Source organism: Schistocerca cancellata, chromosome 6 (genome assembly GCF_023864275.1).
Source record: "Schistocerca cancellata isolate TAMUIC-IGC-003103 chromosome 6, iqSchCanc2.1, whole genome shotgun sequence".
In the NCBI taxonomy this organism is placed as follows: Eukaryota; Metazoa; Arthropoda; class Insecta; order Orthoptera; family Acrididae; genus Schistocerca; species Schistocerca cancellata.
The window spans coordinates 54,049,961-54,064,988 of NC_064631.1; the positions used below are offsets into that span (position 1 = coordinate 54,049,961).

Below are 15,028 nucleotides of genomic sequence, written 5' to 3' on the forward strand. Positions count from 1 at the left end.
GTCGTAAACTCTCACCTGACACAATCCTTAGTGTAGGACACTTCTAGAGTTTTGAGGACTGTAACATAATATACTATCATGTCTTTTCCAAAGCAACAGCCTAGCCTCCCTCATTTTAGAACTTGTTTACTGAAATACCGGGTGATCAAAAAGTCAGTATAAATTTGAAAACTGAATAAATCATGGAATAATAGAGAGGTACAAATTGACACACATGCTTGGAATGACATGAGGTTTTATTAGAACGAAAAAAATACAAACGTTAAAAAAATGCCCGACAGATGGCGCTTCATCTGATCAGAATAGCAATAACTAGCATAACAAAGTAAGACAAAGCAAAGATGATGTTCTTTACAGGAAATGCTCAATATGTCCACCATCATTCCTCAACAATAGGTGTAGTCGAGGAATAATGTGAACAGCACTGGAAAGCATGTCCGGAGTTATGGTCAGGCATTGGCGTCGGATATTGTCTTTCAGCATCCCTTGAGATGTCGGTCGGTCATGATACACTTGCGACTTCAGGTAACCCCAAAGCCAATAATCTCACGGACTGAAGTCTGCGGACCTGGGAGGCCAAGCATGACGAAAGTGGCGGCTGAGCACACGATCATCGCCAAACGACGCGCGCAAGAGATCTTTCACGCGTCTAGCAATAGTTTTTTTTTTTGTTCTAAAAAAACCCCATGTCATTCCAAGCAAGTGTGTCAATTTTTACCTCTCTATCTACATTATTCCGTGGTTTATTAAGTTTTCAAATTTATACTGACTTTTTGATCACCCAGTATGTTAGTTTTTAAAATGTGTAAATCACGAGTTTCATAAGCAGTTCTGTAAAAAATGGGAAAAAAGACTGTTTGGCGTTATGATGATATTTCACAAATACCTAGTGTGAAATTAACAGAAATGATCAATAATGCTCGTAAGGCAGCTCTCACTGTAACTAACGACTTCTAACCAAAATGTATAAAGCATGTCAGCATGTATTGTTCAACAGTTTATTACTGTCCCATTGTGGATCTTTCTAATGGCAGACAGTGGGTTAATAATCTGACGGAGACGTCATAAACATTGAGAGGCACCCACATGCCTTGCACATACTGTGGCATCAAGCAGTCAGGCCTGCAAGATGAGTGGTCTGCCAAGCGAGTGGATTCATCCTTGTTTATCGAGTAACATGAACTCTCGTACTCACAATTAAGTTACAAATTATCCTCCTGTATGAATAATACGCAACGGAAACACGCATCTGACTATCAGTAATTTACAGGACTCTGACTGTACACTACGCACTGGCAATACCACATTTTCTTTCCTTTTTTATTTAACGGCTTTTGTCTACACGTGGCCACCGCACTGAATATGAATGGCGCACACATTATAAATTCGGGACATTATGGCAACATACAATTCAATGGAAAAGTCCACCAATCTTTTTCTTTTCACTATCTTATTTATTCCGATAAATTCTCTAACCTAAACACACAAATTCTATAACCTACAACAATAACACATGAGAAATTCCGCCCAGTGGGCATGACTTTACATTGGTGAATCTCTATATTATGGTCTCGTAATTATTTTAACGCTACAGTGCACTTTCTGGATAGGATGGTGGATCTTTTATTATTTCTCACCCTTCGACTCTCACAATCATCATCACGAAACTTTCCTCCAGACCGAGCGGTACAGAAGGAACAAGCATAACCCACTAATCTTTTGAAACTACCTCGCTACACTCCCATGCAAACCACACATACCCAAATTACATGACACACACCACACTACAATATAAAATACAAGACAGTGAATAGTCACAACATTATCACTTTCAGCTTTCCCACTTCAATTAATATTTATCCCAGTTTCACATGACACTGCCCCACTTCGTAATTCTACTTTCCTACTATGAACTCTGGAGATATATGCACGTCTTCCTGTGCAATGCAAGCCATGTGGCGTTGCTGGATAGACGGCCGACTCACCTTGCTTCTCTCTCAGAGTTTGAATCTAGCGTCACACGGAATCATATCACGAAATGTAATATTAAGAACTTATTCATCACACACGCGAGTCCTCAACTGATACCATGGACGAGTACTTCTCTTTATCTTTTGTCTCATACACAGTTTGAGACTCACACAGCACTCACCACGTGGAAGTACTCGTCTCTAATTTCAAGTCCTGTACACGCCATTTCTTAAATATTTCAACTTATGGTACACACGCTATTTCTTAAATATTTCAACTTACTGTACACACGCTAGTGATTCAGCTTAACTTAAGCACACGGAAGTATTTCAACTTATTGCTACATGTGGATTCATTGTGACCGTTGGTCACTTCCGAAGATTACTACAATCCCAATAATATTACCTGCCTGACATTTAATTCTCCCCACAAAAGTTCCTGAAATAGAGAAATTATTATTTCAAACTACTCTTAAATATTCCACATGCATTCCATGACTCCACTCTTTCGTCATTACGGAGCACAACTAAAACAGGTGTTAACAGCACAGGATCCAGCGGCAGAGTGCTGAAACATGGCCGTTCTCCAGGTCATCTCGCATCTATCTCGAGGTGGGGGGAGCACATTGCTACCGTATTGGTCAACCACATTTCAGGCGCTCAAAGCTCTGGTAAATTTCATCTCTTTGGTCCCACCAAAGGTGGCCAAAGTATCGACTCAAAGATGATCATATATTCACATTCACTATCTGCGGTTAGCAGACGACCATACATTCATTCATTTCAAAAGATCTCACCAAACTGGATGTAGGGATTTATTTTGTGGGAGTGCACATATGATAAATTAAATAAATAAATTGTCATTCTTTCCTACACTGGTATCCGGCTTCGCTGTATTAATTGAAATTGAGTTATTTTACAAAAAAATGTGTTGTTCTGACAAAAATAATGAAGTATGTTGTACCTATTTTCAATGTCGGGCGGTACTGTACCCTTTCAACATAAAAAGCTTGTGAAACAAGTAGCAAAATTTGTGTACTATCAAGTAATAATGTCTCAGCAAGTACCCACAGTTGAATCAAAAGAAATAATTAATGAACGAATTTCACAGGATCATCCCACCATCTGAGGTGAACGTGTCTGTGCATACTTACAGGCAAGTTTGTCGGTAGGACCTGCAGTACCTCCTAGTTCATCTGGCAGGTACTCTTTAGACACGTGGTCAAACAGCGTCGTTGATCCTGGCAGATGGACATGTACCTGAAGCAGAGAAACGTTAACTGGTATAGGGTCTCAGTAATAAAACCCCATCATGTATTTACATCAGCTCAACGTCCATACTCTGAAAACCATGGTGAAGAGCACATCACGCTGTATTAGGATTTCTTCCGATTTCATTCACGGCCCCTACTTGAGCTACGCTCCTACTCTAGCTACACGTCAGAGGTAACAGTATGTTCCTATTTTCCTCGCTTAATACTGCCTTTTGAATTTTAAGCTGACTTTCATGGAATAGTTCATGTCTAGCTTCAAGGCATTCTGCCATTCCAGGTTTACCAGTATTCCTTTGACAATATCCGGTGGGTCAAGGAAACCTTGAGACCATTCGTGCTGCCTCTTATAGCATACGTTCAATATCCCCTGTTAGCCCTACTTCATATGGATCACAATCACTTGAGCGATAAATTAGGATGAGCCACACGAGTGTTATGTACAAAATCATCTTTGCGCACTGACTCCATTTTCTCATTATTCCTTCGTTAGTGTTAGCAAAGGACACACTGTGTCAGTACTCCAAAAAATTGAGAGCGCCTATAAAACCCGTACAGACAGCTAAGAGTGTTAACGCACCACTTTCGGTTTTGGAAGAGACGCGGCAGCCGCAGGTCGAACCTGCCCTGCGGATAGCGACGAGCATCCGCGCGCAGACCAACCTGAACGTCAGTTTCAGGGGATGTCCCATAACCCATTACACAAATACTTTGCTGATTTCTCCATCCTGCTTCAGAAGAACGACACGCAGACATTTAGAAACCAGTCTGACACTTGAAAATATGGTTTACTCTCGACGTAGACCACTGGGGAACACAAAATCTATCCCAGGGGAAACGAAAGGCACTAGTAAGGACATCTGCTCACTCACTGTCACTAACTTTGCTTCAATCCAAGTAAGAATGTCATTCCTGTAGGTGAACGGGACAAGCCAAGGATGAAGATGAAGGAGGAGGAGGAGGACACACTGACTATAAAGAAGAGACTTTCAAGAAAAGACAGGAAATGTAAAGACAGTTTACACATGCATACAGCCTTACAAAGTTAAATGGGAAAATGAACGCCTTTTCAGGTACAGCGTGGAAGCATCATATCTACACTCGATATCGACTTAACGCCAGCGAAGGCAATAGGTGACAGTGCCGTGAAGCAAGCCACAAAGGAACCAAATACTGTGCACAAAAACGCTAAGCCAATAAAAACAGTATTTCATTTTCTGGAATAATGGTTCGTAGTTTATAAACGTTGTGGTGCTGTCTTGCGTTCGACGTATAAAATAATCAGTCATGATTCTTAAACCGAGTGATCACATTGATTAAACTGTACTCCATGCAAAATTCTACCATGCGGCTTCCCCATTTATTTTTTTCTCCCACTTAATGGTCTTTTACTATTTTTCCTTTCATTTCCTTTTCCTACTACAAAATTCCTGCCGTTCGTCACAATTACATTTTCGTCTCCCTCAACGAACTAAAAAATGTATTTTATATCATTACACATTCATTCAATCTCTCCATCCTCTACAGAGCTAGCAGGAATACACACTTGCATTACTGTGGTGTGTCTTCCAGTCTCTCTATGCTATGATAATGCTTCCACTATGTGTCACAACTGTTCCTCCGGATTTCTAATTCCTTACTTATGAAGGTCGTACTCCTGCATTACCCTTATTTGATCTTTTTTTGATGACCATATACTCGTGTAGAAATATTCTTCCTGCCACCATACATCACTAATTGCCACTTTAAGTAATTTTAAACTATCTATTTCTCTTTTTAAAATCTCTAAAATACCTACTTGATTCAGGCATCAAACGTTTCACTCTGCACCATAGATTATATATTGAAAATGATATGCAAAATTTCGTCAGTAAGTTAGGAACACGATTAATCAGATTGCTATTTGAAATCTTCGACCATGTATGAGGTAGGTTTTCACATTGGTTTGCTTTATGGATTTTGGGTAAAAACACCTTTCTTTACACTTATTACACTGAAGCGCCAAAGAAACAAGTATAGGCAAGCGTATTCAAATACAAATATATGTAAACAGGCAGAATACCCCCATATAAGACAACTGTCTGGCGCAGTTGTTAGATCGGTTACTGCTGTTACAAAGGCAGGTTATAAAGATTTAAGTGAGTTTGAACGTGGTGTTATAGTCGGCGCATGAGCTATGGGACACAGCATGTCCGAGGCAGCTCTGAAGTGGGGATTTTCCCGTACGACCATTTCACAAGTGTACCGTGAATATCAGAAATCCGGTAAAACATGAAATCTCCGACATCACTGGGGCCGGAAAAAGATCTTGCAAGAACGGGACCAACGACGACTGAAGAGAACCATTCGACGTGACAAAGTCCAACCATTCAGCAAATTGCTGCAGATTTCAATGCTGGGCCATCAACAAGTGTCAGCGTGCGAACTATTCAACGAACATCATCGATATGCGCTTACGGAGCAGAAGACCCACTCGTGTACCCTTGATGACAGCACGGCAGAATGCTTTATGTCTCGCCCGGGCCAGTCCTCACCGACACTAGACTGTTGATGACTGGAAACAAGTTGCCTAGTCGGACGAGACCCGTTTCAAATTGTATCGAGCGGATGGGCGTGTACACCTGTGGAGAAAACGTCATGAATCCATGGACCCTGCATGTCAGCAGGTGACAGTTCAAGCTGGTGGAGGCACTGTAATTGTGTGGGTCGTGTGCAGTTGGAGTGATATGGGATCCATGATACGTCTAAGATATGACTCTGACAAGTGACATGTACATAAGCTTCCTGTCTGATCACCTATATCCATTCATGTCCATTGTGCATTCCGACGGATTTGGTGAATTCCAGCAGGACAATGCGACGCTCCAAACATCTAGAATTGCTACAGAGTGGCTTCTGCAACACTCTTCCGAGTTTGAACACTTCCGCTAGCCATCAAACTCCCCAGACATGAATATTATTGAATATATCTGGGATGTCTGGCAACGTGCTGTTTAGAAGAGGTCCCCACACCCTCGTAGTCCTACGGATTTATGGACAGCCCTGCAGGACTCATGGTGTCAGTTCCCTCCAGCATGACTTCAGACATTAGTCGAGTCCATGCCACGTCATGTTGCAGCACTTCTGCGGGGGACCCTACTCGATATTAGGCAGGTGTACCAGTTTATTTGGCCCTTGTTTTATAATGTGGTCGTTTACTTTCATTATGTTAATTACAGTTTTCTGTGTGAAGTGACGAGTAATAAGAATCTTATGTCTCTTTCTGAGTACGTCATAATCGTTTTAACTGTGTCATAGAGAAATTTCTGTTATTTCGGCATGAAAAACTAAAAGAATTCAAAACATTGCCAATCGTGCTACGGAAAAAGAAAAAAGGTGTTGCAATAAACTGCCTAGCATTTGCGGATCATTTTGCCACACTTTCTGAAAGCTTGACAGATGTAACAGTGTAGTTCAGTCGTCTTGAAGAGTCAGACAACACGACAGGATCAAGAACAGCTGCAGAAAAAGAAAATTTGTGTCAAATGTCAAAATTTCTCCAGAATATTTAAAAACAGATATTAGACAAATGGAAAAATTTAAAAAAATCCAATATTTCGGGGATACTGCTCATGACAACGGTTTAGAAAAATCTGCGTTAGAGGAAAGGATACACAAGAGGTGGAAAAAAGCATTTAATATATATAAGAATACCTGAAACAAAAAGTGCTTGTCTAAAAAAATCAACTAGAATAGTGAAACCAGATGCCTGTATGCTACCAAGTATCTAATTTTAAATGAGAGATTGATAAATCAGAACAGTTAGAAAGAAGAATTATACGAAAAGTATTAGGTCCTCAGAGAAATGCAACATTTTGCAAATTAACAAGAAACAATTTATCTGAACATAAAAAACATATAAACGATAAGGAAGAGGTGCTTTCTATTTCTAAACATATTTGCAGAATGGGTGACGACATACTCAACAAGGAGATCTTCGGATATCTCATGGTAAAGAAATTAGCAACCATCAGGATTCAAGAGATTAGGAAAACTTGGAAAGGAAAAAATAAGGGCAGAAGAAGTTTTGGAAAGAGAGAGCGTTAGGGAAAAAGTTTTGAAACTGGAAGGATTCCAAGGCATGGGGTAAAGAAAAAAGGGCAGAAAGTCGTCTGAAGAGAGGAAAAATAAATATAGTGAAACAGTGAAGGAATTGTGGAAGTAAAGTGAAGCTGAAATAGAACTTCATCCTGACATATCCTTCACGCAGGAAGAAGAAAGTTATCAACACTAATATGTGTAACTGCTAAAATGAGTTGAATAGATTGGCGTAGAAGAAGTCGTGATGCGTCTATGATACACTGAAGACTGATGAAAGTAAAAAGTACATATACACAGGGCATCCAAAAAATGTATCGAAAGTGTAGAATACTTTGAGAGGTGGTAGTACTCACAAAACAAGAAAAATAAGTCCCATAAACATGGGTCTGGAAATGCATACTTCCTGTATTTATGCCATACATGTTTACAGGAAGCGCTGCGCGATTCTTGGTTGCGGATATTAACACTGTCGTTGCATTGGCACCCCTTCAAATGTGATTTCAGGGTATTATGATGTCCTACTCACAGTCTCTACCTACCATTAGGTGGTGTGCAATCATTGTGTGGTTAGAGTCGTGTTGTAGGCTACGTTAGTTTTCATCGTGTTTGTGTGCCTTATTGTACAGTACTGACAATCGGTACGTATCATGGTGTTTTACGTTTTTACCTTCTGCCAAACGCGCATTCACTTATGTGTTTACTCTTATTGCGCTGTCTGTACGTACTGATGGTGTAGTACACTTACATTCTCTCTCTTGCACCACTTTTTAGCAATGGAAGCCTACTACTCGACAAGTGAAATGCGGATATGATATTCTACAGTGGTTTAACAAATGGACGTAGCCTGCGAGCCCTTGCCCTTTATGCCGAAAAACATCAACAGCGAAGAGTGCCCTCTGATGAGTTGTTCGACAGGCTTTATCAGCATCTGAGGGACACAAGTACCCTAGCACCTCGGAAGACTGACAGCGGTACGCTCCGCACAGTTCACACGCCTGGCATGGAGGAGCCTGTGCTAACTTCTGTTGAAGAATCCCCTAGGACCAGCAGAAGGCGTGTCTCACTCTTTTATCTGGGGGTTGCTTCATCAACAACTGCTGTGCCCGTAGCATCCACAGCGCGTTCAGGCCCTAAGACCACATGATCATCTTGGTAGACGGCGGCTGTTGCAGAAGTGTGTCGCAGATCCACTGATGACATCCAAGATTATACACTCCTGGAAATGGAAAAAAGAACACATTGACACCGGTGTGTCAGACCCACCATACTTGCTCCGGACACTGCGAGAGGGCTGTACAAGCAATGATCACACGCACGGCACAGTGGACACACCAGGAACCGCGGTGTTGGCCGTCGAATGGCGCTAGCTGCGCAGCATTTGTGCACCGCCGCCGTCAGTGTCAGCCAGTTTGCCGTGGCATACGGAGCTCCATCGCAGTCTTTAACACTGGTAGCATGCCGCGACAGCGTGGACGTGAACCGTATGTGCAGTTGACGGACTTTGAGCGAGGGCGTATAGTGGGCATGCGGGAGGCCGGGTGGACGTACCGCCGAATTGCTCAACACGTGGGGCGTGAGGTCTCCACAGTACATCGATGTTGTCGCCAGAGGTCGGCGGAAGGTGCACGTGCCCGTCGACCTGGGACCAGACCGCAGCGACGCACGGATGCACGCCAAGACCGTAGGATCCTACGCAGTGCCGTAGGGGACCGCACCGCCACTTCCCAGCAAATTAGGGACACTGTTGCTCCTGGGGTATCGGCGAGGACCATTCGCAACCGTCTCCATGAAGCTGGGCTACGGTCCCGCACACCGTTAGGCCGTCTTCCGCTCACGCCCCAACATCGTGCAGCCTGCCTCCAGTGGTGTCGCGACAGGCGTGAATGGAGGGACGAATGGAGACGTGTCGTCTTCAGCGATGAGAGTCGCTGCTGCCTTGGTGCCAATGATGGTCGTATGCGTGTTTGGCGCCATGCAGGTGAACGCCACAATCAGGACTGCATCCGACCGAGGCACACAGGGCCAACACCCGGCATCATGGTGTGGGGAGCGATCTCCTACACTGGCCGTACACCACTGGTGATCGTCGAGGGGACACTGAATAGTGCAGGGTACATCCAAACCGTCATCGAACCCATCGTTCTACCATTCCTAGACCGGCAAGGGAACTTGCTGTTCCAACAGGACAATGCACGTCCGCATGTATCCCGTGCCACCCAACGTGCTCTAGAAGGTGTAAGTCAACTACCCTGGCCAGCAAGATCTCCGGATCTGTCCCCCATTGAGCATGTCTGGGACTGGATGAAACGTCGTCTCACGCGGTCTGCACGTCCAGCACGAACGCTGGTCCAACTGAGGCGCCAGGTGGAAATGGCATGGCAAGCCGTTCCACAGGACTACATCCAGCATCTCTACGATCGTCTCCATGGGAGAATAGCAGCCTGCATTGCTGCGAAAGGTGGATATACACTGTACTAGTGCCGAAATTGTGAATGCTCTGTTGCCTGTGTGTATGTGCCTGTGGTTCTGTCAGTGTGATCATGTGATGTATCTGACCCCAGGAATGTGTCAATAAAGTTTCCCCTTCCTGGGACAATGAATTCACGGTGTTCTTATTTCAATTTCCAGGAGTGTATTTACGGATGCGGTAGGGTTCACAAGAGATGGTATCGTGAATTCCGACGACTGTCATGTATGGGCACATGTAAATGCCCGAGGAGTTCTGGAAAGAGGGCAGCAACATCGATTCTCAATCAACGTATCAGCACGCGTGCTTGGCGATAGATTAATGGGGCCATACGTGCTACCACAAAGGTTAACTGGAGCGTATTATCTGCACTTCGTGAATGATGTATTGCCTACCTTGCTGAGGGTGTGTCATTGCAGCAACAAATACAAATGTGGTTCATGTATGATGGCGCACCAGCACACTTTCGTCGCAATGTGCGGGAACATGTGACGCAGACATTTCACGACCGCTGGATTGTTTAGGGAAAGGGGGGAGGGGCTTGGTAGACCTTGGCCTGCTATTTTCCCGGACCTCAGTACCCCAGACTTTTGGTTACGGGGACAAATGACGGAATTAGTTAATGCCACGCCAGTCAACGATGTGCGGACACTACAGGCTTGCGTCTTCAATGCGTGACAGCAGGTTCAACAACAACCGGTGTGGTTTAAAGGGTGCGTCGTTCCTTACGCCAGAGGGCAGAGGGGTCCACCGTGCTAAATGTGCGCCACGGTCCGCAGCTCGTGGTCGTGCGGTAGCGTTCTCGCTTCCCACGCCCGGGTTCCCGGGTTCGATTCCCGGCGGGGTCAGGGATTTTCTCTGCCTCGTGATGACTGGGTGTTGTGTGATGTCCTTAAGTTAGTTAGGTTTAAGTAGTTCTAAGTTCTAGGGGACTGATGACCATAGATGTTAAGTCCCATAGTGCTCAGAGCCATTTTTTTGTGCGCCACGTTGAACACCCCCTGTAAACACGCGTTTATCGCAGAAAGTGTGCATTTCCGGACCAATGTTAATTGGATTTATCTCAGAAAGTATGCATTACCGGATCCATGTTTATTTGACTTATTCTTCTTGTTTCAATGGGTAATAACACTACTCAAAGCATTCGACACTTTCCCTAACACCCTGTATATGTTACTCTCCTTGTAACAGATCTTGAATAGCTGTCATTACTTTCATATTCGACATTTGTACTATTTTTAGGTTTCAAATTAAAGGTCAGGAAACTGTTACAAATATGGACACATTGTGTCAAGAATTTGCTCATTTTTTAAAACAAACCCTACGTTGTGCGAAAAACTTCACAATGTTTCTCATCCGAACTTCGTTTTTGCTGACTTGGATCTCTTTCTTTCACATTTGCCTGTGTCCCCAAAAAACAAACAGGTTCTCAAAGCTTCCTGAGTTTTATTGAAACGTATGTAGACATAGTGTGAAAACGATTCAAATTTTAATTTCTGCACTAAAAACTTACTTCTTGTTTGTTATTTTACTGAGTATGAGGTCTTCATTGAAGATTACCCAGAAATATATTTTAGATGTCGAGTGATCGATTCACAACATTCTGTACAATTCCTGTGCTGCAACAATAGTTTTTTTCTCATAAGGACATGATGTCCTGAATCAACTAATCAGCAGGAAATGCATATTTGATTTTCGTTAGGCTGATGGTACTTAAAACATTTCCTGCTTAAGTGGAGCCAAAAGCTTGAATCAGTGCCAAAAGGGTTTGTGTTCACGTCACTAGGGACATCTGTTGAGGACGATGTTCAACCAGAGAGCAACTGCACAGTTGTTGTGCTAGAAAATGATGCAGCAGAGGAAGAAACTACGATTGCTCTCATTATTTAAAACTATTTAGTAAGTATGACTTCACAAGCATTTTCTCAGAAAACTCACTATGTGTTAGTTAGCAGTTACACGTCCTAGGTGAAGAAACAAAACTGCGCATCTGTAACAAAAAGACTTTACACCAATTATTCCTAAACATACTGATGGTTGTAGGGGTCTCATATGTGACGTATCTGAGTGTCGATTCCTGCTATCCTTCTCCCACTCCTTCCTCATGGCCCCTTTACATGATCTGCATAACGGGATAAACAGCGTTTTACAAAATACGAGGGTTGCCCAGAAAGTAATGCACCGCATTTTTTCCTCAGCCGAAAACAATTCTAAGAATATGAAACGTTAAGTATGCTTTATTTGAAGTCTCTTCAGTGAGCGGTCCAAATTACCGTGACTTCCGACGGATAGCGTAGCTGCAGGACAGTTTCCAAATGGCGTCTGTAGGTGATGTACGTTATAGGCGACGTGCTGTCATTGTATTTCTCACTGCAGAGAAATAAACTGTGAGGAATAATCACAAACGCTTGTGCAAAGTCTATGGAGCACCTGCTGTCGACAGAAGTACAGTTAATCGCCTGGCACGGAGGGTGAGGTCATCAGAAGGCGGTTCCTCGGAGTTCCACGATTTGCAGTGGTCGGGGAGACCATCGACTAGGGATGAGCAGGAAATCGCGTATCTGTTATAAATCACAGTGGTTGTGAAGTCACAGTTATCACAATAACAACTTTACAGAATCTAACTGCGATTTCAGTCACAGCTAGGAGTCTCAAATAGCCTTTAAGGTTCAACTATGTGTGCCATTTGTTGCTGAATTTCGTAGTTCTTCCTGTGAACCTGTTGTCTAGCTGCGATTTCAGTGACAAGTCGCAGCTAGAAATCGCAAGTAGCAACTAAAAATCACAGTTACTATTAGATGCAGTATGCTATGTATTATCCTACGTCCGTATTTCATTCTAAGAACCTTGTGTCACACGTTATTGATGTATTATATGCTTGTGGTCGAAGAAATGAACCAAGAAACTAATTTTCCCTGAGAAAAATGTTATATTCGGTTGACATTTCGTGCAGCCGAGGAATGTGAAGGCCGAGGAAAGATTGTGCTAATGGACAGACCTTTAGCGTAACCTGGAATTTTCGTGACAAATTGAAACACACTCTTCATCATAAAAACTAAAACTGCATTATGATTTCAAAAACAGATAATGGATAAGGCTCCCAAGAGTATTTTGATGCGTATTACACACATATTTCGTACATAAACTACTGAAAATGCAATCTGGCGTCTACTATGTAACTTTTACCAAATGTTTAACAAATGTATTCACAAGACTGATGTTTTTTTCCGAAAGTACAATACGCAGTTAAACTTTTGTCCGTATTTTCAAATGTTTCATTAGTACTGTTCCCGCCGACCGGAGTGGCCGAGCGGTTCTAGGCGCTACAGTCTGGAACCGTGCGACCACTACGGTCGCAGGTTCGAATCCTGTCTCGGGCATGGATGTGTGTGATGTCCTTAGATTAGTTAGGTTTAAGTAGTTCTAAGTTCTAGGGGACTGGTGACCTCAGATGTTAAGTCCCATTTGAACCATTTGTACAAGTGTGTTTACACAAGCGGCATGACAGAAAGTGGGGAACATTTAACTGCGTGATGTGACATGAATCCATATGTCACCACTAAATAATTGATTTCTCCGTCCATCTCTTAGATCATTGCTTTCTGGGACGAGTTTCCTATAACTTAAACCAGATTGTTACTCTAGATTTTAGTCGGGTATACCGTAAATTGTCCAATATTTCATGAATTGCTAAGTCTTTCTATCTTCAGAGTTTCGCCCACTCATGTATTTTTGCCTGTTGTAGTCGGAGATTAGGTGAGGAAATGTTGATGAGTACTGATCACGATCGTTATTGCGTCGTTTACATAGATATCTGTTTTATTGACATGGCTGTTTCTACTTCAAACAGTACTCGGCGACAGGATACACAAGTGTTGGTGGTCTAGTTCTCATGGTGTTTGCAGTAGATCCCCGTCTAGCAACAGCCAGTTGCCTTAATATATTAATTCTTGATTTTAGCTTTTGCCCTGCTAGTTCTAAGTGTTTTCTAAATGTCAGGGACCTGCCGAGAGTCATATTCAAATATCCGGGGTGTCGATTATGCGGAATTTTTTCGTTAGAGAAAGTTACATTCAGTTCGTTGTTTGCTATGTCGTTATTTATGTAGAATGAGCAGACTTCTGTTTTAAGGGGATTCGGGAAAAGTCTCTACACTTTTTGTAATATTGATCCTTAGCGCCGGCCGCGGTGGCCGTGCGGTTCTGGCGCTGCAGTCAGGAACCGCGGGACTGCTACGGTCGCAGGTTCGAATCCTGCCTCGGGCATGGGTGTGTGTGATGTCCTTAGGTTAGTTAGGTTTAAGTAGTTCTAAGTTCTAGGGGACTTATGACCTAAGATGTTGAGTCCCATAGTGCTCAGAGCCATTTGGACCATTTGATCCTTAGCGGACAGGTGAAAGGGATCTGGCCACCTACAGGTCTGGAGTAAAGCACAAAGATAAATATGGGGCTCCATCAACAGTTTCAGAACTGGCCATACAGTGACCAAACGACTATCTTGTGAGTGAGGAATGACCAGCGACGACCAATGCCACGGCGGAGCATCGGAGCAATCGTTGCATCACTACAATTTGCATCACTGCACAGAAATGGAAATTCATGGCCACCCCTCGTATATTATGTTACCTTGCATCAGTTTAATGTATGTACTTGTAAACTATAATTCTGTAAGTCATACTCTAAATGAAATAAAAATACTAAATAATGAGCTGTGATTGTGAGAGACAGAGATGCATCTTACGTAATGCAGTTACCTTATTTAAAGATTTACTGTTATTATATACAGATGTAATTTACTCATTTTAATACTCCCTCACTCGCCTTTTCTCTCCCTCTCTTTAAATTAATCTTTTTCATTAACGATACTTTGGAACCCTGTTGCTAATGACTCGTCACAGCTGTACTTTCCAGTTGGCATCTTATTACACAATATCACTTCACAGCCGACAATTTTTAGTTGCGTGGCAGTCAGTTTAAATTGCTAGGTCTTCACAACAGTTTGAACTTCGCTACAAATGACATTGTTCTTGTACTGGTACCACCCCTGGACTACTCAGCTAAAAGCCTTGTGGCATTCTCACTTACTTGCAGCCGAGTTGTAAGTTTACCTACTTGATTTACTGAAACTCTTCGTACACGTCCTATGGAATATATGTATTCCAACTGACCAGTTGTGTGCACTTGGAACACACCACTTGTGACGAGAGATGGGTCACATACAGGCAGTTTCTCATGTTATAT

General features: G+C 42.8%; 1 protein-coding gene across 1 annotated transcript in view; it reads right to left on the minus strand.

The window, feature by feature from the left end:
- Positions 1-15,028, minus strand: part of LOC126191561 (retinol-binding protein pinta-like) — a 127,025-nt gene that overhangs the window by 46,565 nt on the left and 65,432 nt on the right. The window contains exon 6 of the mRNA XM_049932477.1: positions 3,125-3,230. Within this exon, the coding sequence (XP_049788434.1) occupies positions 3,125-3,230 (106 nt within the window). The remainder of the gene's footprint in view (positions 1-3,124; positions 3,231-15,028) is intronic.